The 15002-nt window shown below is 36.2% G+C and overlaps 1 protein-coding gene across 1 annotated transcript; it reads right to left on the bottom strand.

The window, feature by feature from the left end:
- Nucleotides 1-808: 808 nt before the first annotated feature.
- Nucleotides 809-14392, bottom strand: myo3b (myosin IIIB). The gene is made up of 7 exons (XM_051118953.1): nt 14366-14392; nt 7989-8172; nt 6974-7108; nt 5199-5303; nt 4858-4957; nt 4022-4098; nt 809-958 (listed from the first exon to the last, which is right to left on the bottom strand). Exons 2-7 carry the CDS (start codon nt 8133-8135, stop codon nt 809-811), a joined length of 714 nt encoding a protein of 237 aa, XP_050974910.1. The 5' UTR covers nt 8136-8172; nt 14366-14392.
- Nucleotides 14393-15002: the final 610 nt, after the last annotated feature.

Genomic DNA, 15002 nt, shown 5'->3' with positions numbered 1-15002 from the left:
CATTCACCACACAAAGCTTCAGTCAAGTCAGGATGGGCCATTTACTAAAAATACTCGCTAAAAGAAATGTTCACAGTATTGACAACACAACCAGTTCATTAAACCGCACATTTGCACATCCACACCTATTCAGTATTCAGCAACTTGGCCCAGCCTGATGTATAATGCGGTAAACAAAAATTAGCCAATCATGAGAGAGGTCATTTCCATATAGAAGTCTTAAAGGTGCAGTCGCAAAAACAGCCAGGCTGCCTCTAAAAAACCCATACCTCCCTACTATATAGTAGGCAAAACAATATGAGAACAGAGTATGTTTGAATTCACAGTATTCCTAAAACAGTATGCAAAAAGTCTTGGGATGACCTACTATTTCCAGTGAAATTCTGAAATGTGCATCCCACTTTACCATCCCATGAGGCCACGGAAAGGATTTATGAATGGCAGTAACACAACTGACGCTGGTAGGTTACAGGACAAAATATATATGTAGTACATTCAGATTACATTCATACTACACACAATTATACTATATAAAACATACTATGTGTGTGCGTGTGTTTCATTGGTTGCTTTGTTTTTTCCAATCTGCTGACAGTGAGTCGCATCACTCTCAGTTAGAGCGCTTATGTGAATGAGAATTATGAGGTATTTCCTGTCTCTCCTTCTCTCTTTGGCTGTTTTTCATTCCTATTTCCACTTCTTCCACAATCTCTCCTGTCTATCTCCATTTCCATCAACTCCTCCCTCTATTTCCTCATGCTTCCCAGATTTTTGTGAGTGCAGTGTGTGTATAGCTCCCCCTGGTGTCTTACCGTGGTATTTTGAAGAGCGCTTTGACTGGGTGCATCTCGGACAGGGGTGGGTCTCCGTCCGCCAGCTCTATGGCAGTGATGCCCAAAGACCACACATCACAGCGGGCGTCATACGAGTAGTCATACTGCTGTTCACATGCTATCACCTGCACCAAGGTATCATAGACACATAGGCCATCATGATCACTCTGTCAATAGGAAACAAACTTCACAAACCTCGGTTAGAAGACTCTAGTAATATCTCACATGCATGTATACTGAAAATACAAAAAAAATGGTGCAGAAACAACAATAAGAAACTCATTATATTTTTTATAAAATTATTATTATGAGTTACACAACCTACATTCATTTACATTAGTATGTCAACTATTGACTCCTTTGTATTTGTGTCCCCAAAGGAATTCTAGTAGAAACATTTGATACTTGCAAGAAATATAACTGACATCTTCAGGCTTTTAAACCTGACATGCCTCCAAGTCAATTTAAGTATTGAAGGGATTCATATCAGTTTCATTATTATATGGTTTAATTATTAAATAAGCTCATTTATGCAATATGAATTTAGCTGAATCATTTTCTCAATTAAACTAATTTTATTTCAGCTCCAGTTAACCAATGTTCGTGATATTTAATCATTACTCTACCATAATAATCGCAACAATTATGTTGTTCTCCAGCATTAAATCAGTGTGTCAGAAACACTGTGGCCAATCGGCATATTGCCGAGCGTTTAATTTAGACTGTATTTTAATTGGCCCTGAGGGGCCTCCCCCACTGGCCCCATCACCTCGCTTTATTTCACTCTCACAGAGCGGCGCTCGGCTATTAACCTTCACACGACCCACACACATAAAGGCACACACACACATCTCTGTTAGATAGCTTGCTAATGCATAAACACAAAAACACACTAAGCATTAAGATACACACTTTTCATAAAGCTATAGTAAATCTACTCACAGGTTAAAGGAACACAGATTGTTTCAGTGAGTAGAGTAAATACAACTACGCACAAAAGCATCTATTAGAAATAAAATAATCAGCATAGGTTTACTGTTAAATGTATTTCTATAGGGCTTTCGCAATAGAGATCAGAGATCAGTTTCAGTGCGGCTTTACACATAATCATGATGTTAATGTTTAGATTATTTTAACAGTTACATTTGGTAGATTAGAGCTGGGCGATAATGTAGTTTACATTTTATAAATAATTAAGAGGTTGAGATTTACTATGTAGTATTTATCTTTTTACATGAGTACACTGTATGTATGTGGGTAAACATCTATTGTTGTGTTTATATTTATGTTTAACTGGTTTGTAGCATCATGGTCCTGTGAGACATGACATTTTGTTCCACTATATGTCTACACATGTAGCAGAATGACAATAAAGCTCAAACTGACTTGTTTATAGTTAGTTATATATACTATACAGGGATGTCAAATTCTGCTCCTGCAGGGCTGCTGTCCTTCAAAGTGCAGCACCCCTCCACAACAAGGTGGAGGAGGACAGTGGCCCTCCAGGACTGAGTTTGGACACCCCTGTACTTATATATATCCAAATGTATATATTGTATCAAGCTGTGTGATAACGTACCTCTGCCTTTTTTGCAAAACTGTAAAAACATACCTGTAAATACAGTTCACTACACTGTAAATACGGTTTACAACTGAAATGAACACTAGTTGTAGTAAAACGCCTACAACTTCTATTCCTTTCTATACAAATTATGAATGGAGGGGCAGATTATCAATCAGTAAAGACTTATTTTTGTATGATTCCTTCCAAAATATGACCTCAAAACACTTTTAACGTAGTAAAGATTTGTAATTATACATTTTGACATTTGCATCACATAACCAGGTCCGTATGGTTTCCATATTGTTGAAGTAAACTTGCTCAGTAGCTCACCTGGTAAAGCAATGCAGAGCATTTACGTCGCAACTAAGTCGCAACTGACCCTTTGCAAAGACCCTTTGCAAAGACAACAATATCAAAGACATGTTGACATGTCATATCTGAATAGAAATCACACTGAATTCACTTTTATTGTGCAGAGAAGAGCAACCCAAACATTAAAGGAGAAGTCCACTTTCAAAACAAAGATTCACAGATAATGTACTCACCCCCTTGTCATCCAAGATGTTCATGTCTTTTTTTTCTTCAGACGTACAGAAATTATGTTTTTTGAGGAAAACATTTCAGCATTTTTCTCCATATAATGGACTGATATGGTGCCCTGATTTTGAACTTCCAAAATGCAGTTTAAATGGGCTTCAAACAATCACAAATGTGTCTGTAAACGATCCCAGTCGAGGAAGAAGGGGCTTATCTAGCGAAAAAATTCAATTTCAATTTACATAAAAAAAAATACAATTTAAATACTTTTTATTCTCAAACGCTCGTCTTGCATTGCAGTCCTTGAACTCTGTGTATTCTGACTCAAGACAGTTTAGGGTATGTCGAAAAATTCTGACCGTATTTTCTCCCTCAACTTCAAAAATCATTTCAAAATCATCCGACCCAGTCTTTGCAAAGTGAACATACAAAGAAGATCAAACACCCTTAACAAAAAAGGTAAAACAGTGATATAGGACGATTTTGAAGTTGAGGGAGAACATGAGATGGGAGTTTTTCGACATTCCCTAACTGTCATGAACAGGAACAAAAACAGTCCAGGCAGAGTAAGACAAGATGAGCATTTGGCATTAAAAAGTATATAAATTGTATTATTTTTATTAAAATAACCGATCGTTTCACTAGATAAGACCCTTCTTTCTCGGCTGGGATTGTTTACAACCGCATTTGGGATCATTTGAAGCCGCATTTAAACTGCATTTTGGAAGTTCAAAATCGGGGCACCATACCCATTCCATGGAAAGAAATGCTGAAATGTTTTCCTCAAAAAACATAATTTCTTTACGACTGAAGAATGAAAGACATGAACATCGTGGGTGACAAGGGGGTGAGTAAATTATTTGTAAACTGTTGTTCTTGAAGTGGACTTCTTCTTTAAGTTAAACATTGGAGTTTGGTGTGACATGAAGGTGAATGAATTGTAACAGAACTTTAATTTTTGTGTAAACTATCCATTTCTGTATGCACACTTTGTACTTCAACAAAAAAAAGAAACAGGTGTTGACTAGCAAGAGACAGAAAGGCAGAAATAAAGAGCGTAAGGTAGTATTTTTATGACAGGACAGACCTCAGGAGCCATCCAGAACGGGGTTCCCACTGATGTGTTTCGGCGTAGACGGGCACTCGTCAGCTGAGCAGAGACACCTAAAAAGAATCAGAGACCTTATGTGTCAGAATCACAGCTTAATAAGTTTATTTTGCTTGTGATTTTTTCTACTAAATTTGTGAACATCTGTGATAATAAACAATAACTGTACAGTTATTTCTCAAGCAGGACCAAATAACACTTCTTTAGACATTTAGAAGGGGGCAAATAATCTGACGTGACATTAGGGCAGGGAGTGGGCGGCTGGCATTCAGCAGCATTAAATGATGAGGGCATTTTGCTTCCCAGCAGGGATCCACTTCTTTCTCACATGTACGCGGGACAAACACGCCTCAGGCAGACAGGAATCAGTCGTCTCACACCCACCCCGTCTCCCCCTCACGCATACTTTCTATGCAGGACATCACTGAACCCCATTCACATGATCAGCCCAGGGTGTGTGAGGGTGTGTTTGGCAAAGCACACAGATGACTGAACAGCTCCACCTCAACTTAGTACCATTTAGCTGATAACTCATGAACCACAGTGCAGAATTAGCACCATAAATCACCATAAATACACTTTTTGTTTGTTATGTACTGTACTTTGGTTTCAATGTCTGTTAAGTGTCCCATTATAAGTATAGTTAAAAATTAAAATGTTTTATGTTGCTCCAAAGTAGTACGTTGTCCATTTTGGAGCTTGACAAACATTGTCACTATGAACCATCGTTGTATGGGAAGAAAAAATGTATATAAAGCTCTCTAAATCAAAATGAAATTATCTTCTCTCTGCAGAGAAACAGCAGTAGCCATTACCGAAGTCCACCAGTTTGACTCCGCCGTCTGTAGTGAGGAGGATGTTGTTGCCCTTCACATCACGGTGAATTATTCTGTTGTTGTGAAGATGCTGAAGACCCTGAAAATAAAGCAAGAGAAACTTGAGTCAGTAAGTTGGGCCTGAAGGCCAGACTGCCTCTGATCGGCTCCTAAAGTCTACAGCTGGACACCCTCTGTCTTTCTTCACTATCACAGCCCAAAATAACTACTCTGGCACAGTCAGAGCGCTGAGGCAGCGTTCCCTGTGCTGGGGCGAGCAGATTACTTCAGTCTGTGTGTGTGTGTGTGTGTTTCTGTATCTGTGTGTGTGTGTATCTCACCAAAAGCGCTCCATACAGGATGTAGGAGATGATGGGCTCCTCAAGACGTTTTCCCCTCATCAGCAAACCCTTTATCAGGTCAGTTACTGAACCCCCATTACACAACTAACAGAGAGAAATGCCAGACAGAGAGGGAAAGTAATGAGGAACGGAAGAGAGAAAAAACGATAAATGCGGTTACAGAGAAGAGGGCAACCAAACAACTGAAACTACATTAGTAGGGCTTCAGCACTTTTTTTATCAGTCATAAAATAACAAAAACACCATGCAGCATTTTTATTCAGCGTTACTATTGTCAGTACTAATATTATAATGTCAGACATAATATTATACATACATATTAAATAGTTAAGCCAAACAAATTTCATTTAGTCAGCTTCATGTAGTTCCAAACATACAGTCTTACTTTCCTTCATAGAACATGGAATTAAATATTTCTAAAAATGTCTCTGCTGCACTTTTCCATACAGACCTAAAGTAAATATTTAGGCCTAAATATAGATTTGTAAGATGTATTTATTTATTTAATTGATTTAAATTACATATAAAATTTTCATCCATTTTAACGACACAAATAAACTAATGAATGAAAAGATAAGGATAAAGGTAAGATTTTCAAATTCCAATATCTATATATAATGGCATATTTTATTACTATTTGAATCTATGATTGTGTGAATTGGGAAAACAATGATGTTTATTCAGTTAAAAGTGTGAACATGATTAAAATATGGCTTGCTGTGATACAATGCATGAAATCTAAACAAACTGAATTTACCGATGATAAATATATAAAGTTGGTGTATTTAAACTGCGTAATCCAAATGGATGGAAATTTTATATGTAATTCAAATACATAAATTGTATATTTAGGCTTAAATATTTATTAGCTCTAATCAGGGCCAATCTGTGTGAGGAATAATTCAAAATATAACTTGTTATTCATTGAAAATCTTTCCCTCCTCAGTAGCTTTGTAAAGCTTTTGTTTACATTGGGTTTATCTATATACTTCAATGAGATTTTGAAGCTAATGAAAGATTTTCTGCAAACAGTTTGCTGTAATACCACCAAAACATTTTGATCTATGCCCACACTGAAATCTCAGTTGTGTATGAATTGAGTTTTAAAGCTTCTTTAGTTTCTTTCATCAAACATGAAATAAAATATTTCTAAGAATGTCTGTGCTGCACTTTTCCATACAGACTTAATTAAATATTTAGGCCTAATAAATTTATTTATTTAATTTCATTTAAATTTCATATAAAATTTTCATCCATTTTAATCACACTTCATTTGATGCATATTTGTCATGCATAAATTAAAAAGACAAGAAACGGGTAAGATTTCCAAACTCCAAAATATACAATGAATATAAGTGAATATAACCTTTATGTCCACACCGAAATCTCAGTGGTGTATGAATTAAGTTTTATAGCTTAGTTTCTTTCGTTGAACATGGAATATTTCTAAGAATGTCTGTGCTTTTCCATACAGACTTAAATACTTAAGCCTAAATTTATGATTTTATATATAATGAATATAAGTGAATGTCCACACCGAAATCTTAGTTGTGTATGAATTGAGTTTTAAAGCTGTGAAGTTTTACTCAAAGTTATGATAGAAATGAATAGTGCTCACAAATGCATTATCAAAAAGATGCATCACGACTCAACAGTTACTTGCCAACGCCACTCTCCTGAAAATCTTCTAGCAACTATTTCCTATGGATAATGCAAATAAAAATGCAAAACCAAGCTCTGATAAAGAATTTTACCTCCAGAACAAGCCATAGCTGCCCTCCAGAGAGCTCGTCTGCTTTGTAGAACATGCCAAAGAACTTCACCACATTGGGATGGTTGGACAGCGAGCGCAGGATGTTGTACTCCGCTTCAATCTCCTCATCCACATCCTGACAAAACCATTAGCACAACTGCATTAATCATATAAGTGAGTAAACAAAACAGCGCCCTAATGTGCATTTGTTGTATGTAATGACATTGTGTTCTTATGAGATTCTACAACTAACAACATGGACTGTACTTAACTGAAGCTAGAAATGATTGAAAACTACTGCTGACTGAAAAAAGCTATCATATACAGTACAAAGACAACATGTCAGCATAGATGATAACGAAAAGGATGTATAAACGCTCCCAAGCTTTCGTGCATGTGCTTGTATGATCAGCAGGGCATTCGATGGTACAATGAAGGCAGCCATGCATGTACTGTGCAGCAGGGGGTTATGGGGGATCAAGCAGCACTAATGACATCACAATGCATGGGGAATATCAGCGTTAGGCATAAAAATAAAACATCCTGACAAGTTTTCCACAAATCAATGACAATATCTGTGGGGGAAATTTAGGAAGAACATCCACTTACTCTGTTAGTGTGACTGGGATTCTGAGAGGACAAGAGGAGAAGAAACGCCTTTAAAGATGTTCTTTCTGTTTTTGTTTGGTTTCTAAATCACTGAAAATACTGTTAAGAGTCTTCATTCCTAAAATGAATTAATTGCGTTGACTAGAGAACGGAGACAAAGGTTATTTATATTCACAGTACATTTTCAGCACGTTTCATATTCGTTATTGAATAGTAATGTCACACTGCCCCCTTTTGAATCTATTGAGTCTATCAAGGTTTAAGACTCTCAAGGGAAGAATAAAAAACAAAGGGTAAAACATGGAAGTAACGGTTTCCATGTGTTCACATCGGAATGAGGACACCGTTGCAATACACTGAACACAGAAGAGATGCCACAATGAAGAAAATCTTCAACAATGACTCACATTAATGGGATCCAAAACTTTCACGGCTGCTTGACTTCCATCTTTCTTATTGATGACCTTGTAGACCTTGCCATAGGTTCCTTTCCCAATTGTTTCCACAATGTCCCAATCAGATGATGGATCTGCAAGTGACTCCAGACCGATCATGCTTGACTTGTAGGGATACAGTCCATAGAAAGACCTCCTGAACAGTACAATTCAAAGCATAGATTTAATTCAACATCCTCACACATTTTTATGTACTTAGAAGACATATTTGAAGTTGAATTATGTTTCTCATGATGTTAACAAACAATCTATTCATCAAAAGTCACATTTACCATTTAAAAAGGGGTCATCAGATGCCCATTTTCCACAAGTTGATATGATTCCTTAGAGTCTTAATGAAAAGTCTATAATATACTTTGGTTGAAAATTCTCAATGGTTGTGTAAAACAACACCCTTTTTACCTTGTCAAAATCAGCTCTGCAAAAATCATCCCATTCTGATGGATTTTTCCTTTAAATGCAAATGAACTCTGCTTGCCCCGCCCCCTCTTCTCTCTGTGGAGTGACGAGCCTGTTTACTTTAGCCACATTTAGCCGCGTTTAGTCGTGAAACTTGCTAACTAGCACGTTATTAGGAAAGGTGATCGCAAAGATTCATAAAAAAAACTTATATTCACTTCTGGTAGGTGAAGCTGGATCACGAATGATTTGTGCAAACGTAGACGCATTTATATAGATCGGGAGGCGCATTCCTTTCACAAACAAATGTAATCCACTGCATCTTCAGCGGCTCAGATGTCGGGAGTAAATGACGACCACTATGTTCATTATTACATCCGGCAACACAACACCTCAATCGCTCAGTCTGAGATATTCTTGTCTAAATATTCTTGTCATCCCTGCTCTGGCATCGAAACAATGGAGGTAGGACCGTTACAGCTGATCTGAGCTAAGACGCTCATGTCAATCAACTGTTGTGGGAGCGGCCTCTGTCAGTCTGACACCACATCGACAGGCATCTAAGAACGGCTTGGTTTGACAAAGGGGATATTATTTTTACAGATTAATTAAAAACCACTGCATGGATTTGTATCATTATAGGGCAGATTTGTACATACATTGCCAACACACATTAATGTTCAAACATGTAAAAGTGAAGTTTGCATCCAATGACCCCTTTGAGCATTTTTTCAAAGCTGAAATTTGTTGTTTCAATAGGAATCTACATGACCAGGAATTTTGTTTGAAAGAATGGCCATATTTACAAATGTTTACAAATGTTTCCAGTGAAATTGTTATTTCCCAATGCAGACTTGACCACAGTGCAAGCTGGTCACACAAATTCACTGTGCTTTAAATAAAGCTTTTTTGCCCTCGAAATGTCAGTAATGTTACTCCACCTTTATGGTGAATGCAATAGTTCACCACAAAAAGGAAAATTCTCTCACCACTTACTCACCCTCATGTCATTCCAAACCTGTATGATTTTCAGCATAGTTTACACATTTAGTGTTCACCGAGAATGAAAGTTTACCAGTGGCTGTTAAAAATGCAAAAATAACACAAGGGGCAATAAAAATATATAAATTATGTGTAATGTTTCACATCTTCTGAAGTCACATAATACAATTGTGTGAGACAAAGACTGATTCATTAGTCAATGATAATCTGATCTGCGATGGGTCTCATCTCATTAACGTTGACATATATTGAAATATCACACATCAAAATGTGCCACACCAGATTTGACATATCTATGAAAAACATGTGCTTTGCGACTATGTGCTAATTTTAAAAAATACACATATTTATAATAGCACAAAAGAAAAATTGCACACCAGAGGGAACATTTTAGGTAAGATTTTCAGTCTGCTCCTGACTTAAAGCTACTGTATGGCTTCAGAAGACTTGCAATACACGTTACAATATAAAACTTATATTAAACTTTGATGGTGCTCTTTTGTCATTTTTGTAGCTTGACAGTCCCTGACACAGTGAACATCCTGCTATCATTCCTTTTGAATTTGTTAGAGGGAAATCATTGAGGTTTTGGAAGTACATGAAGATATGAGAATATATGATGACAGAAATTTCCTTTTTTTTGGTTGAACTCATCCCTCTGAATGCATTGAATTAGATTTGTAGAAATAAAAGACAGTTTTGGTTTTGTGGTCACTACATTATTGTTATTTGTGTCGTTTCATAATATGTCATTCATAACCATAAATGCCTTGAAAATCAAATTAAAATGTGTTTCGTTAAGTCAAACAGGCGAATGGGTTGCATTAGATCACAATCACAATTTTAACACAGGACTTACATAAAAAAAGAATGACTATGACTTTGGCTTGACGTTTGAGAAATATCAGGTGTCAAAACAGCTGTTCTTTCTCAAGGAATTGCAGCAAAGGGTGAAACATAATCATGCTACCAAAGATATGCTGTGATGCTGATATTCTGTAACAGGTGTCAGATTTTTACATTTATTATCAGTCTTTCTGACTTTGCTATGGTCTGTATGTCTTATGTAGCATAAGAAAGAAAGTCAATGCTCTATTTCCTAATAGCAATATATCACATAGGGGAAAGCATATGCAACAAACAAAAAAGGACCTAAGACTGAGCCTTGTGGTACACCATTCTTGTTATCATTATTTTTGTTTAAGTTCGTGTACTCAGTTACACAAATGCAGTGGTAGTGATCTGACAGGTAGGATCTGAAAACATTTATCCACAAGCAAATCAAGAATGTAAGAGCTCTGTTTGCAATTAAGGTAGACACTATAATCACAACAGTGTAAGTACTTACATGGAGAACAAGACCTCTCTTTGACTCATCGCCTCAACGATAAACACTCAAGATCTCACTAACAGTCTCAGATGTACAAAATGTCATCATGGTGCTCCAACCAGAACAAAAAATGTGTATTTTTTGCAAAAGAAAAGAAAAAAGGTCTATAGCTGCCGGTGTCACGCTGGCACATGAGAGCATTAGTTGATGGATTCAGATACCACTTTCCCGTCACTGTGCTCTAAGAAGTCACAATCAGCTCACCGTGATTGGATTTTACAGAGATTAACTCCGTCATGTACCTCAGGACTACTACTCTCTCATTTATCATTTAGAGTCGAGATGTCCAAAACTTTCCCTTCTGATTACATTCCTGAACGTAATCTACAGGGGTATGGAGAGAGATACCACAGACCTCAATACGATGGGACCGATGTCTGTCCTCACCGCGGGGTGATGATAAACGAGGCACAAAATGTGCTCTGATTTCCAGCTTTAGTTCAAAACATTGGAATGGATTCAGTGCCAAAATACTGACTTAAAGTGTAACAACAAATTAAAAGCATAACGTAATAATGTAAATTACAAGCATGCGGTAAAACATAAATTAAAAAATAATATATAGCACAGAGGTGATGATGCTATAGATTTTCTCATCAATGATCACGTAATGGTAAATATTAAACGATGTTCGACTAATTAATGATCCTCACTAATCTCCCACCCATCTCATTTTTTTAGAGAGCAAAGGCTTGTAAAAACTGAAGCACCTGCACCTACACTGCAGAAGATGGTATTACTTTTACATGCTTGCATTTCATATTCACCTTCACAAGATTTTTTAAATAAATGATAATGGCTCTACCGAATCTAATATATCCAAGCCATGTGATGAATTTTACCACTCATACAGACTCCTGAGGGAGGGAAGCGTTTATTTTGAGGTCACGTTGAAGTGGAAAAGGTAAATGGCGTTCTGCCTGTGGGGCTCTGAGCCTCGCACACACAGAATTATGAATAGCATGAGCGATTAGAGCGGGTGCTGGATGCTGTGACTGTGCCGTGTGAGATGGATATTTCATACCTCTCATCTATTTTCTGGAAAGGTAGAGAGCACAGCTGAATTTTGACTAATGTCGTTTTTTAGGAAGAAACACGCATTTGCCAAACAAGGACAACAGAACGGACAACAAACTTACAATACTTCAAATACTATAGTTGTGCACTACTCAAAATTGAATTGAAAGTGTCTTTTAAATCACAATTTAATCTAATTTTAAAATTTGAATTGCGTTACAGTAAACAGGCTGCAAAATAATTAACATATGACCTGATAATCAGTGCATGCAGTGCTTTGCGAAAGTATTCATACCCCTTAATTTTTTACAAGTTGTTACAGACTAATGTTAAACTGCTTTAAATTACTTTTTTTTCCACATCAATCTACACTCCATACACCATAATGACAAAGCATTTTGTAACGGCTTTGTAACAGCTTAGCAAATTTATTCGAAATAAAAAACTGAAATGATTCCATTGCATAAATATTCATACCCTTTTCTAGGACACTTGAAATTTAGCTCAGGAGCACCCATATTGTTTGGGACTGAGGGACTCAGAGTAGAAGGAAAGCTCAATGCACCAAAATACAGAGACAGCCTCAATGAAAACCCAGTCCAGGCTGAATGCTCTGGACTGGGTTTTCATTAAGGCTATCTCTATATAACCAAAGACTGCGCAGAAGGTTCACCTTCCAACAGGATAATAACCATAATCACACAGCAAGAGTGGGAATGTGAATGGTCTTGAGTGTCCAGGCAGAGCTTTGGCTTGAACACAATCAAATATTTCTGAAGAAACCTGAAATTGTCTGCCAGGCCTCATCCAAGCTGACAGAGCTTGGGAGGTGAAGAGGTGAGGAGAAGAATGGCAGAAAATTGCCAGATGCTGGTGTTCAAAGCTTGTGACATCATACTCAAAAAGACTTGAGGCTGTAAAGGTGCTTTAACTAAGTACTGAGTTAAGGGTATGAATACTTATGCAATGTACTTATTTCAGTGTTTTATTTTTAAAAAAATTTGCAAAGTTGCCACAAATCTGTTTTTTGCTTTGTCATTATGGTGTATAGAGTGTAAATCGATGTGGGAGAAAAGCAGTTCAACATAAAGCTGCAACATAGCAAAACGTGAAAAAATTAAGGAGTATGAATACTTTCGCAAGGCACTGTATATAAACTATTTAATTTACACACTGCTTGTCAAAAGTTTGGACTAATTTGCTTATTTATTGATTTTTTTTTTTACGTTTTTGAAATGTAACCCAGACTGCATTTATTTACTGAAAAAATACAAACAAACAGTAATATTTTTACAATTTAAAAGTTTTCTTTTGAGATATATGTTGGATATATTTTAAAATGTAATGTATTCCTGTGATGTGTCACATGATCCTTCAGAAATCATTCTAATATGCTGATTTGGTGCTCAGTTATTATCAATTACTATTAGTGCTTAATTATATATAATGGCTCTTATCATTATCATGTTGCAATTTAGCATATTAGAATGATTTCTAAAGGAGCGGTTTAAAAGAAATCAATTCATTTAAATTGTAATAATACTTTATAATATTATTGTTTTTACTGTATTTTTTTATCAAATAAATTCAACCTTGGAGAGCATTAGAGACTTTTATCAAAAACATTAAATAATCATTATTCCAAACATCTGACTGGTAGTATTGTTCGATATTTTAGTGGGAGAGTGCTTAGTTTCCAAGAATGCTTTGACCTCAAAGTCAATTTAATTTCAGTATAATTTACTTCAATTCTGTTTCTAATTCAACATCTTTGCTGAATGTTCAATTTACATTCACTCTCATGAATCAAAAGATATTCTTAAATTCTGAATCATGTCCAAAACTGTTATATTACAACACAAAATGAGTGTCTACATTCATTAAATTCTTTGAATTCTGTGTCAGCACTGAGAATTTGTGAGTCACTTGCTGTTTGTAAGACAGCATGGATGGTTTATTAATGCCGCCCAAATGTGTTTTGAGTCACTGAAGCATCTGTCAGTGGAGTGGAGTTGAATTGCCTGTCGCTATCATCTGATCTGCTCTTCTCCAGATTAACTTTCACCGTCTCTGACAGCTCCTCACCTCTACACACGGACAGCCACAACTCATTTTAACTCATCTATACTTTAGATCATTACATTACAGAGTTGCACTCAATACTTATATTTCATATTTACTGTAATAACCACAAGTTGTAACTTTCAAAGACTAAAGAAAAATCAACTCCATCAGCAGTTCTGTTAATATTAATATTATACAACACTGCACCCTTAACAAGTAAACAATCATGCAAAACTTTGTTACATAACCATAACTATAACTTTCTCCTCAGATACCATATTCAAATCCAGTACAAAAGATCATCAATATGAATTTCATAAAACAAGCAATTTTTCTCTTGTATGAACTCAAAAGTGCAAGAAAGAGGTTTTAATATTACCTGGATTATATATTAAAATGGTTTAATTATGAGTAATACATATATAATCTGAAATCATGAAAACAACAAAGAACATACCTCAATTTGATAGACCTTCCTAACAAGTTGCTGAAATGTATGTGAGGGTTTGTCAATGCTACAAGCCTAAATCATTCTAATCAGCCTCTCTGAATTATTCAACAGCTTGTAATGTGTAATATGATCTTGTTTTAAATATTCATCAGCCAGATGGAACTAGTCATAAAAGAGCTTTATATGGAAGACATTTAGTTATACAAACACTAACAGGCGCACACAGGTAAGGAGGAGGGAACTGTTTATGAATTGTGTCGGTCATGTGACTCGAACAACTCCCATAATGTTTTCAAATGCAGAAGCATCTACATTCAGATTATATGGTCACAGGTAACAGGTGATGGCTTCGGGAGTCCATTCAAACAGTACTAACACCTGAAGGACTGTTAATAGTTATCATGAGCTAAATGCTATAAACTATGAGACAGAATAGATAACCTATGCATTAAAGCTCACTCAGACGGGTTCAGAAATATAACAATAGGGTTTAAACGCTCATCGTCAGAGAAACGTGTTTAAATGTAAAAGCAGAAAGATGTGCTAGTTCCAGTGAAGAATGGAAGCTCTTTTTGTGTTAGCCTAAGGTGGTAATGCTACGACAGCGTCACTGCAGTCATAAACACAGACTGTGTTGCTATGG

This window comes from Labeo rohita, chromosome 9, assembly GCF_022985175.1.
Source record: "Labeo rohita strain BAU-BD-2019 chromosome 9, IGBB_LRoh.1.0, whole genome shotgun sequence".
NCBI lineage: Eukaryota > Metazoa > Chordata > Actinopteri > Cypriniformes > Cyprinidae > Labeo > Labeo rohita.
The sequence above is the reverse complement of the archived record's forward strand: the minus strand, read 5'-3'. Positions and strand labels throughout refer to the sequence as shown.

Coding starts and splice junctions, on each gene's coding strand:
- myo3b (XM_051118953.1), bottom strand. CDS start 8,135: ATGATCGGTCTGGAGTCACTTGCAGATCCATCATCTGATTGGGACATT. Junction 7,109..7,988: donor AAGTTTTGGATCCCATTAAT/GTGAGTCATTGT, acceptor TGGTTTTGTCAG/GATGTGGATGAGGAGATTGA. Junction 5,304..6,973: donor AGCTATGGCTTGTTCTGGAG/GTAAAATTCTTT, acceptor TCTCTCTGTTAG/TTGTGTAATGGGGGTTCAGT.